The following is a 13,307-nucleotide window of genomic DNA, read 5'->3' as shown; positions in this document are numbered from 1 at the left end:
GTTGCCCTCATTGAACAATTGAATGTTACCATGTTTTACATAGTTTTACAGTTTTCATATTATAAAGATCTTAATTATAAACCTTTACTTTTGTGTGAATTAATATATTAAAGGGCAGTAGGTTGGGGGAGGGGAGGCACAATGCCATGGACTGAAATAGAGAAATGGGAAAAGGAAGTCATTTAGTTGAACTAGGTGACCTCTAAGATCTCTACCAAGTCCAAGATTTGGTGATTTTTTTTTAAATTCAAACTCAATTCTTCCTACTTCTCTTGGCTTCTGAGAAATATTTTTGGGGAGGTTAGTCAGGAATGCACTAAATGCTTTTTTTTTTTTAGCAGAATGAGACTGTCAACAGGTGTCAAAGTAGTTATACTCTCCCATTGCTACTGCTTCTTGACTTTACATCAGTTTTATTAATGTAGCAGCTCATTGTCATCTTCCCCCATCTGGCTAACCAGGTTTGATATATACTTCCTAGTGAGATAACTTCCTTTTCCTTTTAGGTATTCACCTAAATGCTCTCCAATCATGTTTCCTATTTCACCTCTAAAGATTTTTGAAAGGTATAGATTTTCTTGACTTAGAGTGTTACTTGTTGCCCTTTCTGTAGTTATGTTTCTTTTGAACAAGGACCAAGTAATGTTGCCATATTCTAATTAGTCAAATAATCTAAATACTTTAATGAGGTTTCATTTATTTCCTTTTGTTTAAAATAGCAAGTTCACTCAATATTACAATGCACATTAGTAAATAGACTAATAAAGCCTTCTCAGTATCTCTGAGATACCAGGGTTTTCTTTCTGTGCTCTCTGTACTATGATAGAATAGTTTCATTAGGCATTTTCTTAACTTTAAGCCAACAAGTTGGCAAATCTCTAGGCAAACACATTCTTGCCACTCTTCAAGTTATATTCTGTCATTAGCCAAGAGCCTTTTTGGATATTTTAAACTGTGGTCCAGAAAACTAGATTCTGTTCTTTTGATATTATCTAGTTAGTCATCTGTTCACTGCCTTTATTCTAATTCTTCGGAAGTTCTCAGCTTTGGCTGAAAAAAATGAAAAACAACAACGCAGTCCTTCACCTTAGTATATTGGGTTTCCCAGCCAGGATTTAGTTCATTATCTTTTGGGGGATGGGCTTGTGTCTATCCCCCACCCCTGAAATGCACTGTGGCTAGGTGGTGTTTTCTTCTCTGTAGAAGGTGCCTTCCTTAACAGCAGGAATTTTCCTTGTCTTTAACTTTAGATCTCTAGAACCTGGCATAAAACACAGACGAATTGTAACACCTCTTGTGTGCTTCTCTGTCCTAGGAATGTGGTTTACTCTGTGTGTGTGTGTGTGGGGGGGATCTAAAAGCATCTTCCTCAGCAAGGAGTTAGCACCCAGCTCCCTGTCATCTTGCAAGGCTAGAGGTGACACTCGTTGATTTTCCTCATATCTGCTACCTACTCGGGCTAAATTTACCTTTCATGAAAGGGTTTGCTATCCCTATATTGCATTTCCTGGCTTCATTTTTCTTTTCAATGTCAGATTTTTCCATTTATCATCTTAAGACTGGTCTTAATTCTCCACTACCTCTCCAGAACCTTTTATTTTTCGATTCCCTTCTTGGATCATTTCTTCCATATTGTCTAGGAGCTCTTCACTGACAAGTATTCAGTCACCTTTCACCTTTTTCTTATTGGAGTCTTTGGCTTTACATAAGAAAATCTAGCATTAAGGTCATACTATCCTGATTGAAGATAGGGGATAGGGAATACAAATAACCACCTTAAAAGAATAAAGCTTTGTGAGGACAGATAGATTAAACATATGACCAGATCCTCCAGTATATCCTGTATCATGCTTTTCTTATCTGGTAAACTAATATGTGATAAATATTTGTTATGCCAGTGAGAGTGAACTAGTTAAATATTTTTGTAGACTTATAATATCTAAGTTTGAAAGAGGTATATTGGAATTTCTAAGAGTTAGCAACCCAGTTGGGATTTTTTTTTAGGAGTGAATTTGATAAGGATGCATAAGATAAAGATTTTTAGTAAAATAAGAGGATGGGTCCTCCTTGTCCTCCTCAGAGATAATAAGAAGCACCTGCTCAGAGGTAAAATTCACTTGGCATGACATAATGGATGAAGTGTGTGGTTTAAAGTCAGAGAACCCAAGTTGAAAAGCTAACTCTGCTTTTTAGCTCCTTTGTTGTTAGACATTTTACAATACCCTCTTTGGGTCTTGTCTTCCTCGCCTATAAAAGTTGAGAATGGGACTGGATAATTCCCAGCTCCTTTGTAGCTGCTAATCTTACCATGAAGCTTTTCTAGAAGGGTCGGCTTTCTAATTCTCTGAAATTCAATAAAAAATTTCTGCAAACTCAATAAAAATGACAAGGAAAGTAAGAAGGAAACCCACAATAAGCATATAACTGCTGTCCTAGAGATGAAATTTTTTTGATAAATATACATAGGTTGTCAGGAAGGATATGGAGAGAAATTTGAATTAATTTTTGACTATTCAAAAGAAGCTCACCTTTCAATTCCCTAAGACTATCCTTTTCATGCATTTTTCATGGTGACTCTTATTAACTCCTTTAGATGCCTTTGGTTTGAATTTTGAAATCTAGGACTAAGTATCCTTTCTTGGTCTGAGTGTATCCCAAGCAGATTGTGTTTTGTTGATATAACAATAAGTCGGACATAGTTTAGTGAGGAACAAATCGAGGTCACATATATCTTAAGCTTAATTCATGGAACAGTGCAGAAAATAAGGCAGTGTCATAGAACAGTGCAGAAAATGAGGCAATGGCATGACCTCAAAATGTGTGCTGCTTCTCTTTGAGCTTTAGTATTCAGTAAATGTTTCCTTGGAGCTACTTTGAGGAAAGGGTTTCCTTCCCTTCCATATATTTAATAGCTGATGTGAAGAGCCTTCCCTCATCAGATTTTAGTTGTAACACATCTTATCCTCCTTCCAATTAATCAAAACTATAAATTCTTAGTGGATATTGTTAGTCCCTAGAACAGGTAACAGAAAAAAATGTAACAAGGCTGTATTTGATGATATGCCAGATTGTTTGAAGAAAAATGAATTCTTTTATTTGGTGGTGAGAGAAGGCTCTATTTACAGAGTAGATGGCATTGGGGTTGGGACTTAAGACTCTTGCCTTAAAGGGACTAACCTTTGGCAAGCATGGAGGGGCAAAACCATTTGTACAAATAAAGAGCCCTGCTCTGGCTTATGTGACAAATCAGGTTCCCCTCTTAACTGTCAGGTAAATGTTTCTAATTGGAGAAATAGAAAAAATTAGTTTGATCCCCACTGAGCTAGCTACTGTAGTCCCAAGAAAAAGAGAGGGTCTTAGAATTATACCAACCTTACAAAAAATGAAGTTAGAGAGAAAAATAAACCAAGCAAAAGTGGTCATATTTTTAAACATGTGTTTGTTGCTGTCACCTCTCTCTGAACTTGCTTTCCTCATTACCAAGGCAAGGGGGGGAGGTGACAGCAAAGACAGCAGGATCCTGAGAAGTGATATCTGGATACTCCCCCATCCCCATCCCAACCTCCAGCCTTGGACTGTACTTCTAGGTTTGTCCTCTACTGGAATGTGTTCTTGGATAGAAGATTCAAGAGATATTTTCACAATTTAAATGAAATCAAGCTTATTTGACTTGATTTGGGTTTTGTTGGTTTTTCTCCTACCTGAAAACTTTAAAAGAAAAGCAGTTATGAATTTGGTTGAGGTGTACCTCCTTTGAGGAGGGGGTATTTTTATTCCTAGGGCTGAGATTTTAAAAAGAAGTCTGCAGTTTATATCCAAATGAGATTTAAATTATTTTTTTCTTGTTGTCCCATTCTGGTTGATTGGGCTTGTCTAGGGGAGCAGTGGGGCCAGTTGACTGCACCCAATGCCAATCGATTCATCTTCTCACATGATCTATCCAATGGAGCCATGAATATGCTGGAAGTGTTTGTGTCCAGTTTGGAGGAGTTTCAGCCAGACCTTGTGGTCCTCTCTGGATTACATATGATGGAAGGACAGAGCAAGGAGATTCAGGAGAAGAGACTTCTAGAGGTAAATATTCTTAGAGCCTTTGCAGATTTTGACAAATATGAGCCTTCCCAGAGCCTTGCACCTTGTTCTCCTTAGGAGACTCCCTGCTGGCTCCCTGAGGAGTTCTCCAGCTTGGCTTTTATTCAGATTATGGTAAGCACATTAAGTCCCATCTCATACACCATCTGAGTCCCATCTCGTACACTCACTTGGAAGAGGCCTGATATCCTCTTCCGAGCTCTCATTGAGAGCATCCAGTCCCTGGTTGGCAGGATTCTGGGCTGAAGTAGCCGAGGTTCTGGAGAACTTAGCTGGCCTCCATCTCTCAGGTTGAGCCCAGGGTGACAATGCAGAGTGTTTCTTTTCCTGAGCTACTAATGACTCAGCAGGACCTCTGGGCTAATGCCCTCTGTGTTGAGTTCTTACATCCAAGACCACTGATTACTTGTCCATCTCAGACTTCAAGAAATGACAGGGAGGTATTTTGATATCAGATTTCCTCATCTTTTTTTTTTTTGGCTGCTTTTTTCTTAGGTAATGGTATCTTTTTCCTTTGCAGGCTGTGATTTCTATCTCTGATATACCCACTGACATTCCAGTTCACCTGGAGTTAGCCAGTATGACAGATAGAGAACTTATGAGCAGTATTATGCTTCAGGTAACCACATGGATAGTATGTTTTTGTTGCTATTGTTTTTGTTTTATGTTTTATTTATTGATGGGTTTTGTTTTCATATTACAAACTTTTGCAGATCATTCCCACATTCAAAAGGTCTTGTATAACAAAGCAAATTATCAAATAAAGCTAAAAAGGGATGACCTCATCTGAAAGTACATGAAGCATTTTACAAGTGTAGCAACCCCATTCCCCACTTTTTTAGAATTAACATATCTATTTTCTCTATATCCCATTGCAAAAAAAAACAAATTTCTTATAACAAATAATGTGTAGCCATGCAAAACAAATTCCTTCCTTAGTTATGTACAAAAATAGAGGTCTCATCCTGTTCCCCAGATCCCTTGCCTCTCTGTAATGGATAGCATATTTCATTATTGGTCTTTTGGTATCACACATGAGAAATGTTGAGGGAGATGATTTCAGAAAAACATGGAAAGATAGTATAAACTGATATAAAGCAGAACCAGGAGAGCAATATTGCATGATGAAAGGACTTACTTATGATGAAATGTCTTCTACCTCCAGAGAGAAAACTGATGGACTCAGAATGTAGATTGAATCGTTTTTCCCACTTTGTTTTTTTGCAGCATGTAATAATTTTCATATAACTTCACAAGCATAATGGATATCATTGCTTGCCTTCTCAGTGAGTGGGGAGGGGGCTAGAAGAAGGGAGACAATTTGGACCTCCAAATTTTAAAATGAACATTAAAAAAGAAAAGAGCTACAAAATCCCTAAAAACTTGATATAAATTAATATCCTAGTGTAGCTAGTGACTTCTATCTTTTCCTTAAAAAAACAAAACAAAAAATCCACTTTATTAAGCCCATCTCTCTCTCTCTCTCTCTCACACACACACACACACACACACACACAAACACTTATTTTGAAGGAACAAATTGAATCATGACATCAGTCTCATCCTTGACAGTAAGAGTGGGGAAGATGAAGGGGTGTGGGGTTACCATAGTGCATAGTAGGTTGACTTTTCCCATTTTAGCCAGTTCTTATCCCAGCTTATTGTGCATTGTGGATCTTACTTAGCATTTCTGCATAACTCTCAGACTTCATGTAGATCTTTATTTGCTGATGTCCTCAAAGTTGCCACTTTTGTTTGGTTCCATAGTTGTCTGTGTTGCCTTGGTGAGATCCATCGGAGCTTATATAGTTCCAGTAATTAATACAGGAAGCTAATCATTTGTGGAGCATTTTTTTGTGTGTAAGACATTCTTCTAAAAGTAGATGCTATGGGGAAATGGCAAAAAAAAATGCCTTTGAGGAACTTAAGAGTTGAACATCATGCATCATAAAGTGGAATCTGATTTTATAGTTTAATGTTGGTCAAGAGACTTAGTTACCAAAGTGGCCCCAAGATCTCATTTTTAAGGTGCTCTTGGGAAGTGGCCCCATAGAATGGAGCCTCTAGACAGTGTCAGATGAAGCCATAGTCTGAGGGATGTGGATAGAAGAGTTGCTATGAATTTTGAAGAGAATTCCTCCTCCTCTATAATTCTGTTATTGACTGGGCCTCAAGGGATCCTTTACACTGAACTTTGCCTCTCAAGAAGAACACTATTCTGTTTTGTTAGCAGGTTTTCCCTCTGGTGAATTCCCTTGGATTGAATGAACAGGAGCTGCTCTTCCTCAGCCAGTCAGCATCCGGGCCTCACTCCTCTCTCCTCTCGTGGAGTGGTGTCCCTGACGTGGGTGTTGTCAGTGACATTCTCTTCTGGATCTTGAAGGAACATGGCCAGAGGAAAGAGAGAGCATCAGATCTCACGCGGATCCATTTCCATACTCTTGCCTACCACATTCTGGTGACGGTGGATGGGCACTGGGGTAACCAGCTTGCTTCTGTGGCTGCTGGAGCCCGTATAGCAGGAACACAGGCCTGTGGAACAGAAAGTATTGATACTAGCCGTGTGTCCCTGAAAGCTCCCCTAGAGTTTCTGACATCGCAGTCAGAGGCAGGCTCTAGAATATCTGTAGATCCAAGTGAACCAGTGGTTCAGTGGCATAGAGAGGGAATCTCTTTTCATTTCACCCCTGTCCTGGTTTGTAAGGATCCCATTCGAACTGTGGGCCTTGGGGATGCCATTTCAGCAGAAGGACTGTTCTTTTCAGAAGTATACCCTCATTGATGTGAACAGGGGTGAGGTTGGTGCCTCTGAAGAATTACAGACAGCTTGAGAATATCAGGAGAGCAATAGATGGTTTCAGAAATCGAATTTAGGATGTTACAGCAAGTTCTAGAGCTAATTGAAGGCTAGCCAAAGAAATAATGATCAACACATTCCAGCCATTGGCAATGACACAAGAAACATTTCAGATTTTAATCAAGAAATGTAGCGCTTTACTGGTAAGACTGGAGAGAAAAAGAGAGAGAGTGAGTGTGTGTGTGTGTGTGTGTGTGAGTGTGTGTGTGTGTATTTTCATTCTATTACAGGGAAGAACTTCCCATTTTCTGTAGAAGGTCATCGGTTGCTTGTTTAATCCAAATCCTTAGCATCCTTTGAAAGCATTGACCACTGGAGGAAGGGTTCCACCTCCTCAGCTAGTCCTGAAAGCACACTGGTCAGCCTTGGGTCCTGCCTTCTTTCAGATTAAGCCCAGTCAAAGGCTCCTGAATCCCCTCCCTGGATTGCATTGTTCAGTGACTGGAGCAAAACTCACAATCATTGTTATGCTCAAAACCAGGGAGAAGCTTAACCTTCCCACAAACAGTGGGAAGCCCACTGGGCATCCATGTAGCCTAGGCCCTGGAAGCTTCCAGGTGCTGCTGATTGGGGCATCATCGGTGGGAGGGAGTGTGCCCTCCTTTCTGTCTTGTTGAAAGGCCAGTCGAGCTGCCTCTGTATTGGGGCTTGCTTGGTGAGATCAGAGTGTTTATCAATCTTTACTGAACCTCATTGTCTAAGCTTAGGGTTAATTATTGCTATGGAAAATTTGACCTTTTATTTCTCTGATCCTTCTTTGTGTGACTGGATTATGCCTCCCTGTCCATGATACCTTCTTTCTCTCAGTCATGGGACACAGACTTTATTTGTCAAAAGGTGCAAGTTAACCTCATCAGATGCTGCAAGAAGAGCACCGAAGTATTACATCACCAGGATTATGAAACATAATTTACATAAGTTACATTATGTATTTATTTTTATAATGTAAGGAAACTTCTGTGTGCTTTACATCTTTTTTAAACATGATTTACATTTCAGTTCCCTTAAGAACTTTTTGCATCCTTTTTTTGGGAAACAATAGGAAGTGGCTGTGTTAACAGGGATGCAGATAAAATGTAAATTTACTTTTACCTGGAAATGTGAATTAGGTCAACTGCCCCACTCCTAGGCAGCTGTCACTTTTTCTTCCTGGGCCTGTGTCAAATTGTCCTTTACAAATGCATCAGAATGTTGTCTGACCTTTCATACTAATGGGGGTCAAGGGATGTATCCAGGTGGAGGGAGCAGCACGAAAAGGGAGCAGCAGCAAGGCCCAAGGGACCTACTGGACACTCCCATCTCTTAGCCTGACTTACAGGCTAAAAAGAAATTTGCTCTTGTCCTTTGCTGCAAGCCCAAAAATAAAGCAGGGAGGCATTTGGCAGCAATGTTTTGATTGGTTGTTAACATTTAATTATTTACCAGCCTGTCATGGGAGCATCTCCTTTCAGGAGTCTTAGGCCCTTAGAGGCTCACTGGTATTTGGCCTGGGCCATCAGCCCAGGACATGCTCCTGTCTCATTTAGGGGGTGTAGAAGAGTGAGGCTGGAGGATGTTGCCCTGAGGAATTGTGCGGTGCACAGTGAGAAAGGCTATGGTGCTGTTACCGTTATGGTCCTTCTCTCCCTCCTCCACCATCACCCCACTAGCTTCTGAAGACCTTGGTCTAACTCAGGACGATTAAACCAGCCTGCCCGAGTGACATTTGTTTTCATTATTTTAGGTAGATGGAGTTCATTTGTTTAAAAAAAAAACCAGTTGGACTAACTCATTTATAGTTTCAAACCTGGAGAAAAGGACATTGCATTTTTCCAAGAGAGGGAAGAGAAAAGAGCATCTAAAATAAACTAACGATCTGTTTTCTGCATTGGTGTTTTCTTGAGCTTTTCTTCAAATTTGTGCTACTGTGTATGGATAGGCTTTCTACCCCGAAAGCTTCAAGAATCACTATTGTATGTCAGTATTGCTAGAGGATGTGACTGTAGCCGGCCCATGGGCATAATAGCCCTGGAAAGGCTTAAACCTTCCATAGAGCCTGTATCACCGTGAGCCTCCTGAAGATTTGTAGCTCCCTTGTTCCAAGGACAGACTTGAAAAGGCATCAAAGCAGCTCTTGTGGGATGTGGCAGCCCTGCCAGGATGAATTCACAGCCTATGGAAATAGAACTGGTTGGAGAACCAGGCTTCTCTGTTACCTATGGAACGTTACAGCAAGCACAAAGTCTTGGCCCCCTTTGTGTCCTGGACCTTGGTGATCTGATGAAGCCTGGGAACCAACCCCTTCTTAGAATCGTGTTCTAAAATGGATAGGATTTTACATGAAACAATTACAATGAAATAGTTATTAGAACATTTTTTTAAATGTCAGAAAAAGAGCCTCTGCTATGGAGCCAAGTCTCACTTATCTGGCCTTTACAGCCAAACTTTACTGCCCCCCCCTCCATATTTTCCACTTTGCCAGGTTTGCGTTAGCAAGTGACTAGAGCAGATGACAAAAATTCAGATATTAGAAGAAGTCATAATTGTATTCTGAAAAAGAACCCTAGGCCTGTAGTTTATAGTTTTAAGTAACCCGGCACTTGGCTCCTTAATGCCTTCTATTTCTTTGTTCAGTGTTTGAGTGGCTTTTTTTTAATTAAGTTTCTTAAGGAGGTGAGGCACCCAAAGAAGCCCTTTCTTGTCTAGAGAACTGAAGAACCATGGATAGATGCTCTGCTTATTAACATCTGACCTTAATTAGAAACCAGTTTTCAGAACAGACTAATTACCTCACTGACAATTTTCAAACATATCCGGAATTGTTTAAAAATAGAGAATGCTTAACTACAGTTGCTCAGAAGTAGTTACATGGGGGGGGGGGGGGTTTATTCCATTGCAAGGATAACCTTTTGGAATAGCCAATGTATCCTGGACGCTGCTGCTTGGGCCACCCTGTGTTTGGCTTTGCAATATCCATGATGGCCCGGGCCTCCCTTTCCTACCAGTCTGAGTCAAGCCAGGCGCACGCTGACACTACCAGTGTCTGAAACCAATCTCGTGACTACCACTTGGTAGTGGTTTGGGGGAGGAATCTGTGTTTTCAAGTTTGGGGTTTAACATTCTACAGCAGGCCTTGTCTGAGCAGGCTCTGGAAAATTTCTGTAAACATTTTGCCAAACTAGGTTGGGGTTGCAGGACTTTCTTCACTAAGCTGCTGGCCAGGAACTGCAACGGCATTTCATTTATTAAGCGTCTTCTATTGGACAAGTGCTGAAGTTAATATGAAGAAAGCATTGACAGTCCAGGGTATGTCAATGTGACGATCCAGAGATCACCACTGAGGAGCACAAGCGGAACTATATCAAACATCCCTAAGTCAATTCTCCAGCCCCCATCCTTTCATTGGTTGCTTCTACTCGATGGTAAGGAGATGACAGATTCTGAGACAAATAAGGAATGTTTTTGGTAGAGCTGTCCGTGTCTTGTAAAATCCATTTTGGTAAAGTATTTCCCTCAGCAAAGTATCTGTGCTCCCCCTTCACTGGGGTAAACTTTGAAGTCCCAGGTCAACCCAGCATCATGAAGACGTGCAACACTCGATTTTGGTCAGATTCTCTTCATAACCACATGGCTACCTACCTACTACCGCAGCTTAAGGTCCCCCCCATTAGAGTTAAAGGCTATATTAAACTAGTTTAAAGCTGTTACTAGATCTGAGAATGGCACAAAATAACCTTTTGTTTTGTTGGTAGGGCAAAGGTTAAGTGACTTGCCCAAGGTCACAGGAAGGATCGAGTATTTAAGGTCCTCTCAATTCCCAGAGGATTGCTTTACCTGCTTTGCCAGCTATCCCATTTCTGCACAGTTCACCTGTTTTGGAAAAGATTTTTGTGCTGTGTCTCCTAAAGTGACCCTCTCCCCATGAGGGAAAAAGAAAATTGTTCCTCCTACCTCCTCCATTAGTACAGTAATGGAAGCAGGGGAGTTCGTAGGTCATTTTAGCAGGTCTTTGGGGATCATCACTCTAGGTCATAACCTGAGGACCCTGTCCTTCCTAACTTGTTAAGCTTGGTGTTGACTTTTAAGAAAGCATGTATAAAGGATCAGTTTATAAGCTCAAAAAACCTTTAAATTTCCCAAACAGGAATGGAAGAATGAGTGCCAGGAACCTCATTTAAAAATACTGTACAAATAAGCTTCCAATTAGATGATCTGTATAAAGGAAAAAGAGAGGGGAGCGACAATACATAATCTTTATTCTATAAATAATATACAAATTGTCAGTGATTGCCTTATGAAAACCTAGACTGAGCAGCTCTTCCTTTTCATTCAGCAAGAGATGCTTTTGCTGATTGAGCAGCCAGGGACGACATGATCTAAGCTCTGGGTTTTGGGCTGAAGAAGCTGGGCTGAGCTCAGAGCCATGTTCCAGATTCCCTGGGGTGGGTGGGCTGGTCTAGGAGACAGCTGTTCCAGCTTGCATGGTCAGAAATCAAGGGGGTGACTCAGCCCTGGGGTCCGACTCCCATCAGGATACAAAGGAGTCAGGCCTCATAGCTAAAAGTTGACATCACTGGACACCAATCTCCTGTGGTTGGACCCATCATCTGTACCAAAAAACCACCAAAGAGTAGTTTATAAGAGAACCAATGCTTTCAGCAATCCCTCACCAAGCCGCTAGTTCTGGGCCTTCCCACAGGGTTATGAGGCCTCAGCAGGATGGACACAACCTGCCTGAGGAGGACCTTTGGCTCAAGGGTCTCACTGGTCTGGGGTTTAAGGGAGGAGGGCAGCCAAGAAGATGGAACACTAGGCTGCTATACTCAATACTTGCTACAAAAAAACAACTGGAGGTAGACAGTCACCTTTCCAAATCCTCCACGTTCTTTCCGAGGAGGTATCTTTATTCTGGATCCAGCCTGCTTTTCTGTGACTCTTGTTCTTGGACCTCAGACCTTATTGCTTCAGCAGGATCTGCCTCCGGCTCCAGGGGAAGGGAAGGAGGCTTTGAAAACTGAGATGGTCCTCCAATAGTACCTGGGTAATTGAGGAAATACAGTTCTCAATTCACCGAAGTCAAGGGCCTATTAATCTTCAACAAATTGATAAAAGAAAATGAAGTCTAATGGTAGATTCCAAATGAGAACCCAAGACTTTTCAGCAGGACAATATTCTCTATTTCAATGACTGTTAGAAGTAATGACTTTAATTAGATATGCATCAATTGAAAAACTCCTTGGCCCAGTTGGAAGGAGTTAGGTTGTATCAGGGAACTCAGATAAACATTTCCTCAAAGCAATGCCAAACTAGCCATGTAGATCAAGAGGTCAGTAGTCCAACAATGACTTAGGCCTATACCTGGGCCTGAAAATTTGCCTAACAAATCAAGGGCCAATTTGTTGGCTTGACTGGTTTTTCCTGGAGAGCTCTGGTTTAAAAATGTTTACAAGAAAAGTGAACTTCCCCAGGAGCATGCAAAGCCACTCACCTGCAGGGAGCTGTGGGCCTTTCCCAAAGCCAGCTGCTGAAGACATGGCCTGCCCGAGGGCTTGGTTGGAACCCAGGGGCTGTTGTAAACTGGATCTGCTGGTCAAAGATGTTCGATGCCTTGATTTGGGATCTTTAACTGGTTTAGTCCAGACCAGTGCTTCTCCAACTTGCAGAGCTGCACCCATTTTCTGAGCCATTTCCACCATCTTGTTCACCCAAAGAAAAAAAAAAATCTCAAAAAGTCCTTTAATCTAAGGAAAGACCAGGCCTGACAATCTCACCTTATTTGGCCCCAAAGGGACTCTAAACTTCAACTGGAATTTTTGCAAGAGAAGGACTACTAGGAGATAATGGCACTTAGGGCTGGAAATGTCATGCAGGGATTTGTTACTTAAACCTCATGAGATTAAATCTTGTCCACTGTGGCAAAATGCAAGGCTAAATTAGATTATTTCTTGGTGAAATCAGGGAGAAAGCTAGTAAGAACAAATTACCTCAACTAGTATAAAAGAGTGCAGCATAGACAGACTTGAGAAAGGAAAGGCCATGGAAGGCTCCATGGGAGACATTACTTGACTTGGCTTTTAAAGGATAGAGAGAAGCATGGACAAGCAGAGCCGCATAAAACCGGGCCGGGGTCAGCTGGCCCAAGAAGGGTCTTGAAAAGAGTGACCCCGGAAGTTGGGAAGTGGCTCCATATAGTATTGATGGGGAAGGCTGAAGGGGGCAGGGGCTGGAAGGAAGGTAGGGGGTGGGAAGAGGAAATTTGGTTAGGTGAAATGAAAGGCATATAGCAAGGCTGATGGCATTGGGCAAACAGAGAAGGTTAGGTTTATTAAATGACTTCCAGATGGTCAGCAACGTTAGAGCCCCGCTGTGCCCAGGGACC

At 41.3% G+C, this 13,307-nt stretch overlaps 2 protein-coding genes across 8 annotated transcripts in view; one reads left to right on the top strand and one right to left on the bottom strand.

The window, feature by feature from the left end:
• The window catches only part of ADPGK (ADP dependent glucokinase), a 34,584-nt gene extending 21,443 nt beyond the window's left edge, over positions 1-13,141 (top strand). The window contains exons 3-5 of one of the 3 annotated variants that reach the window (XM_074232669.1): positions 3,878-4,074; positions 4,613-4,711; positions 6,323-13,141. In XM_074232669.1, coding sequence (XP_074088770.1) covers positions 3,878-4,074; positions 4,613-4,711; positions 6,323-6,874 — 848 coding nt within the window. In that variant the 3' untranslated portion in view covers positions 6,875-13,141. The remainder of the gene's footprint in view (positions 1-3,877; positions 4,075-4,612; positions 4,712-6,322) is intronic. The other 2 variants (XM_074232668.1, XM_074232667.1) reach the window with 2 other exon arrangements.
• BBS4 (Bardet-Biedl syndrome 4) overlaps positions 10,744-13,307 on the bottom strand; it is a 62,919-nt gene continuing 60,355 nt past the window's right edge. For 2 of the 5 annotated variants that reach the window (XM_074232662.1, XM_074232663.1), the window contains exons 16-18: positions 12,417-12,624; positions 11,794-11,965; positions 10,744-11,535 (exon numbers count right to left, since the gene is read on the bottom strand). In XM_074232662.1, coding sequence (XP_074088763.1) covers positions 11,832-11,965; positions 12,417-12,624 — 342 coding nt within the window. In that variant the 3' untranslated portion in view covers positions 10,744-11,535; positions 11,794-11,831. Of the gene's footprint in view, positions 11,536-11,793; positions 11,966-12,416; positions 12,625-13,307 lie in introns of those variants that run through there. The other 3 variants (XM_074232664.1, XM_074232665.1, XM_074232666.1) reach the window with 3 other exon arrangements.

Source organism: Macrotis lagotis, chromosome 4, assembly GCF_037893015.1.
Source record: "Macrotis lagotis isolate mMagLag1 chromosome 4, bilby.v1.9.chrom.fasta, whole genome shotgun sequence".
NCBI lineage: Eukaryota > Metazoa > Chordata > Mammalia > Peramelemorphia > Peramelidae > Macrotis > Macrotis lagotis.
This window is presented reverse-complemented; position numbering and strand designations above follow the sequence as displayed.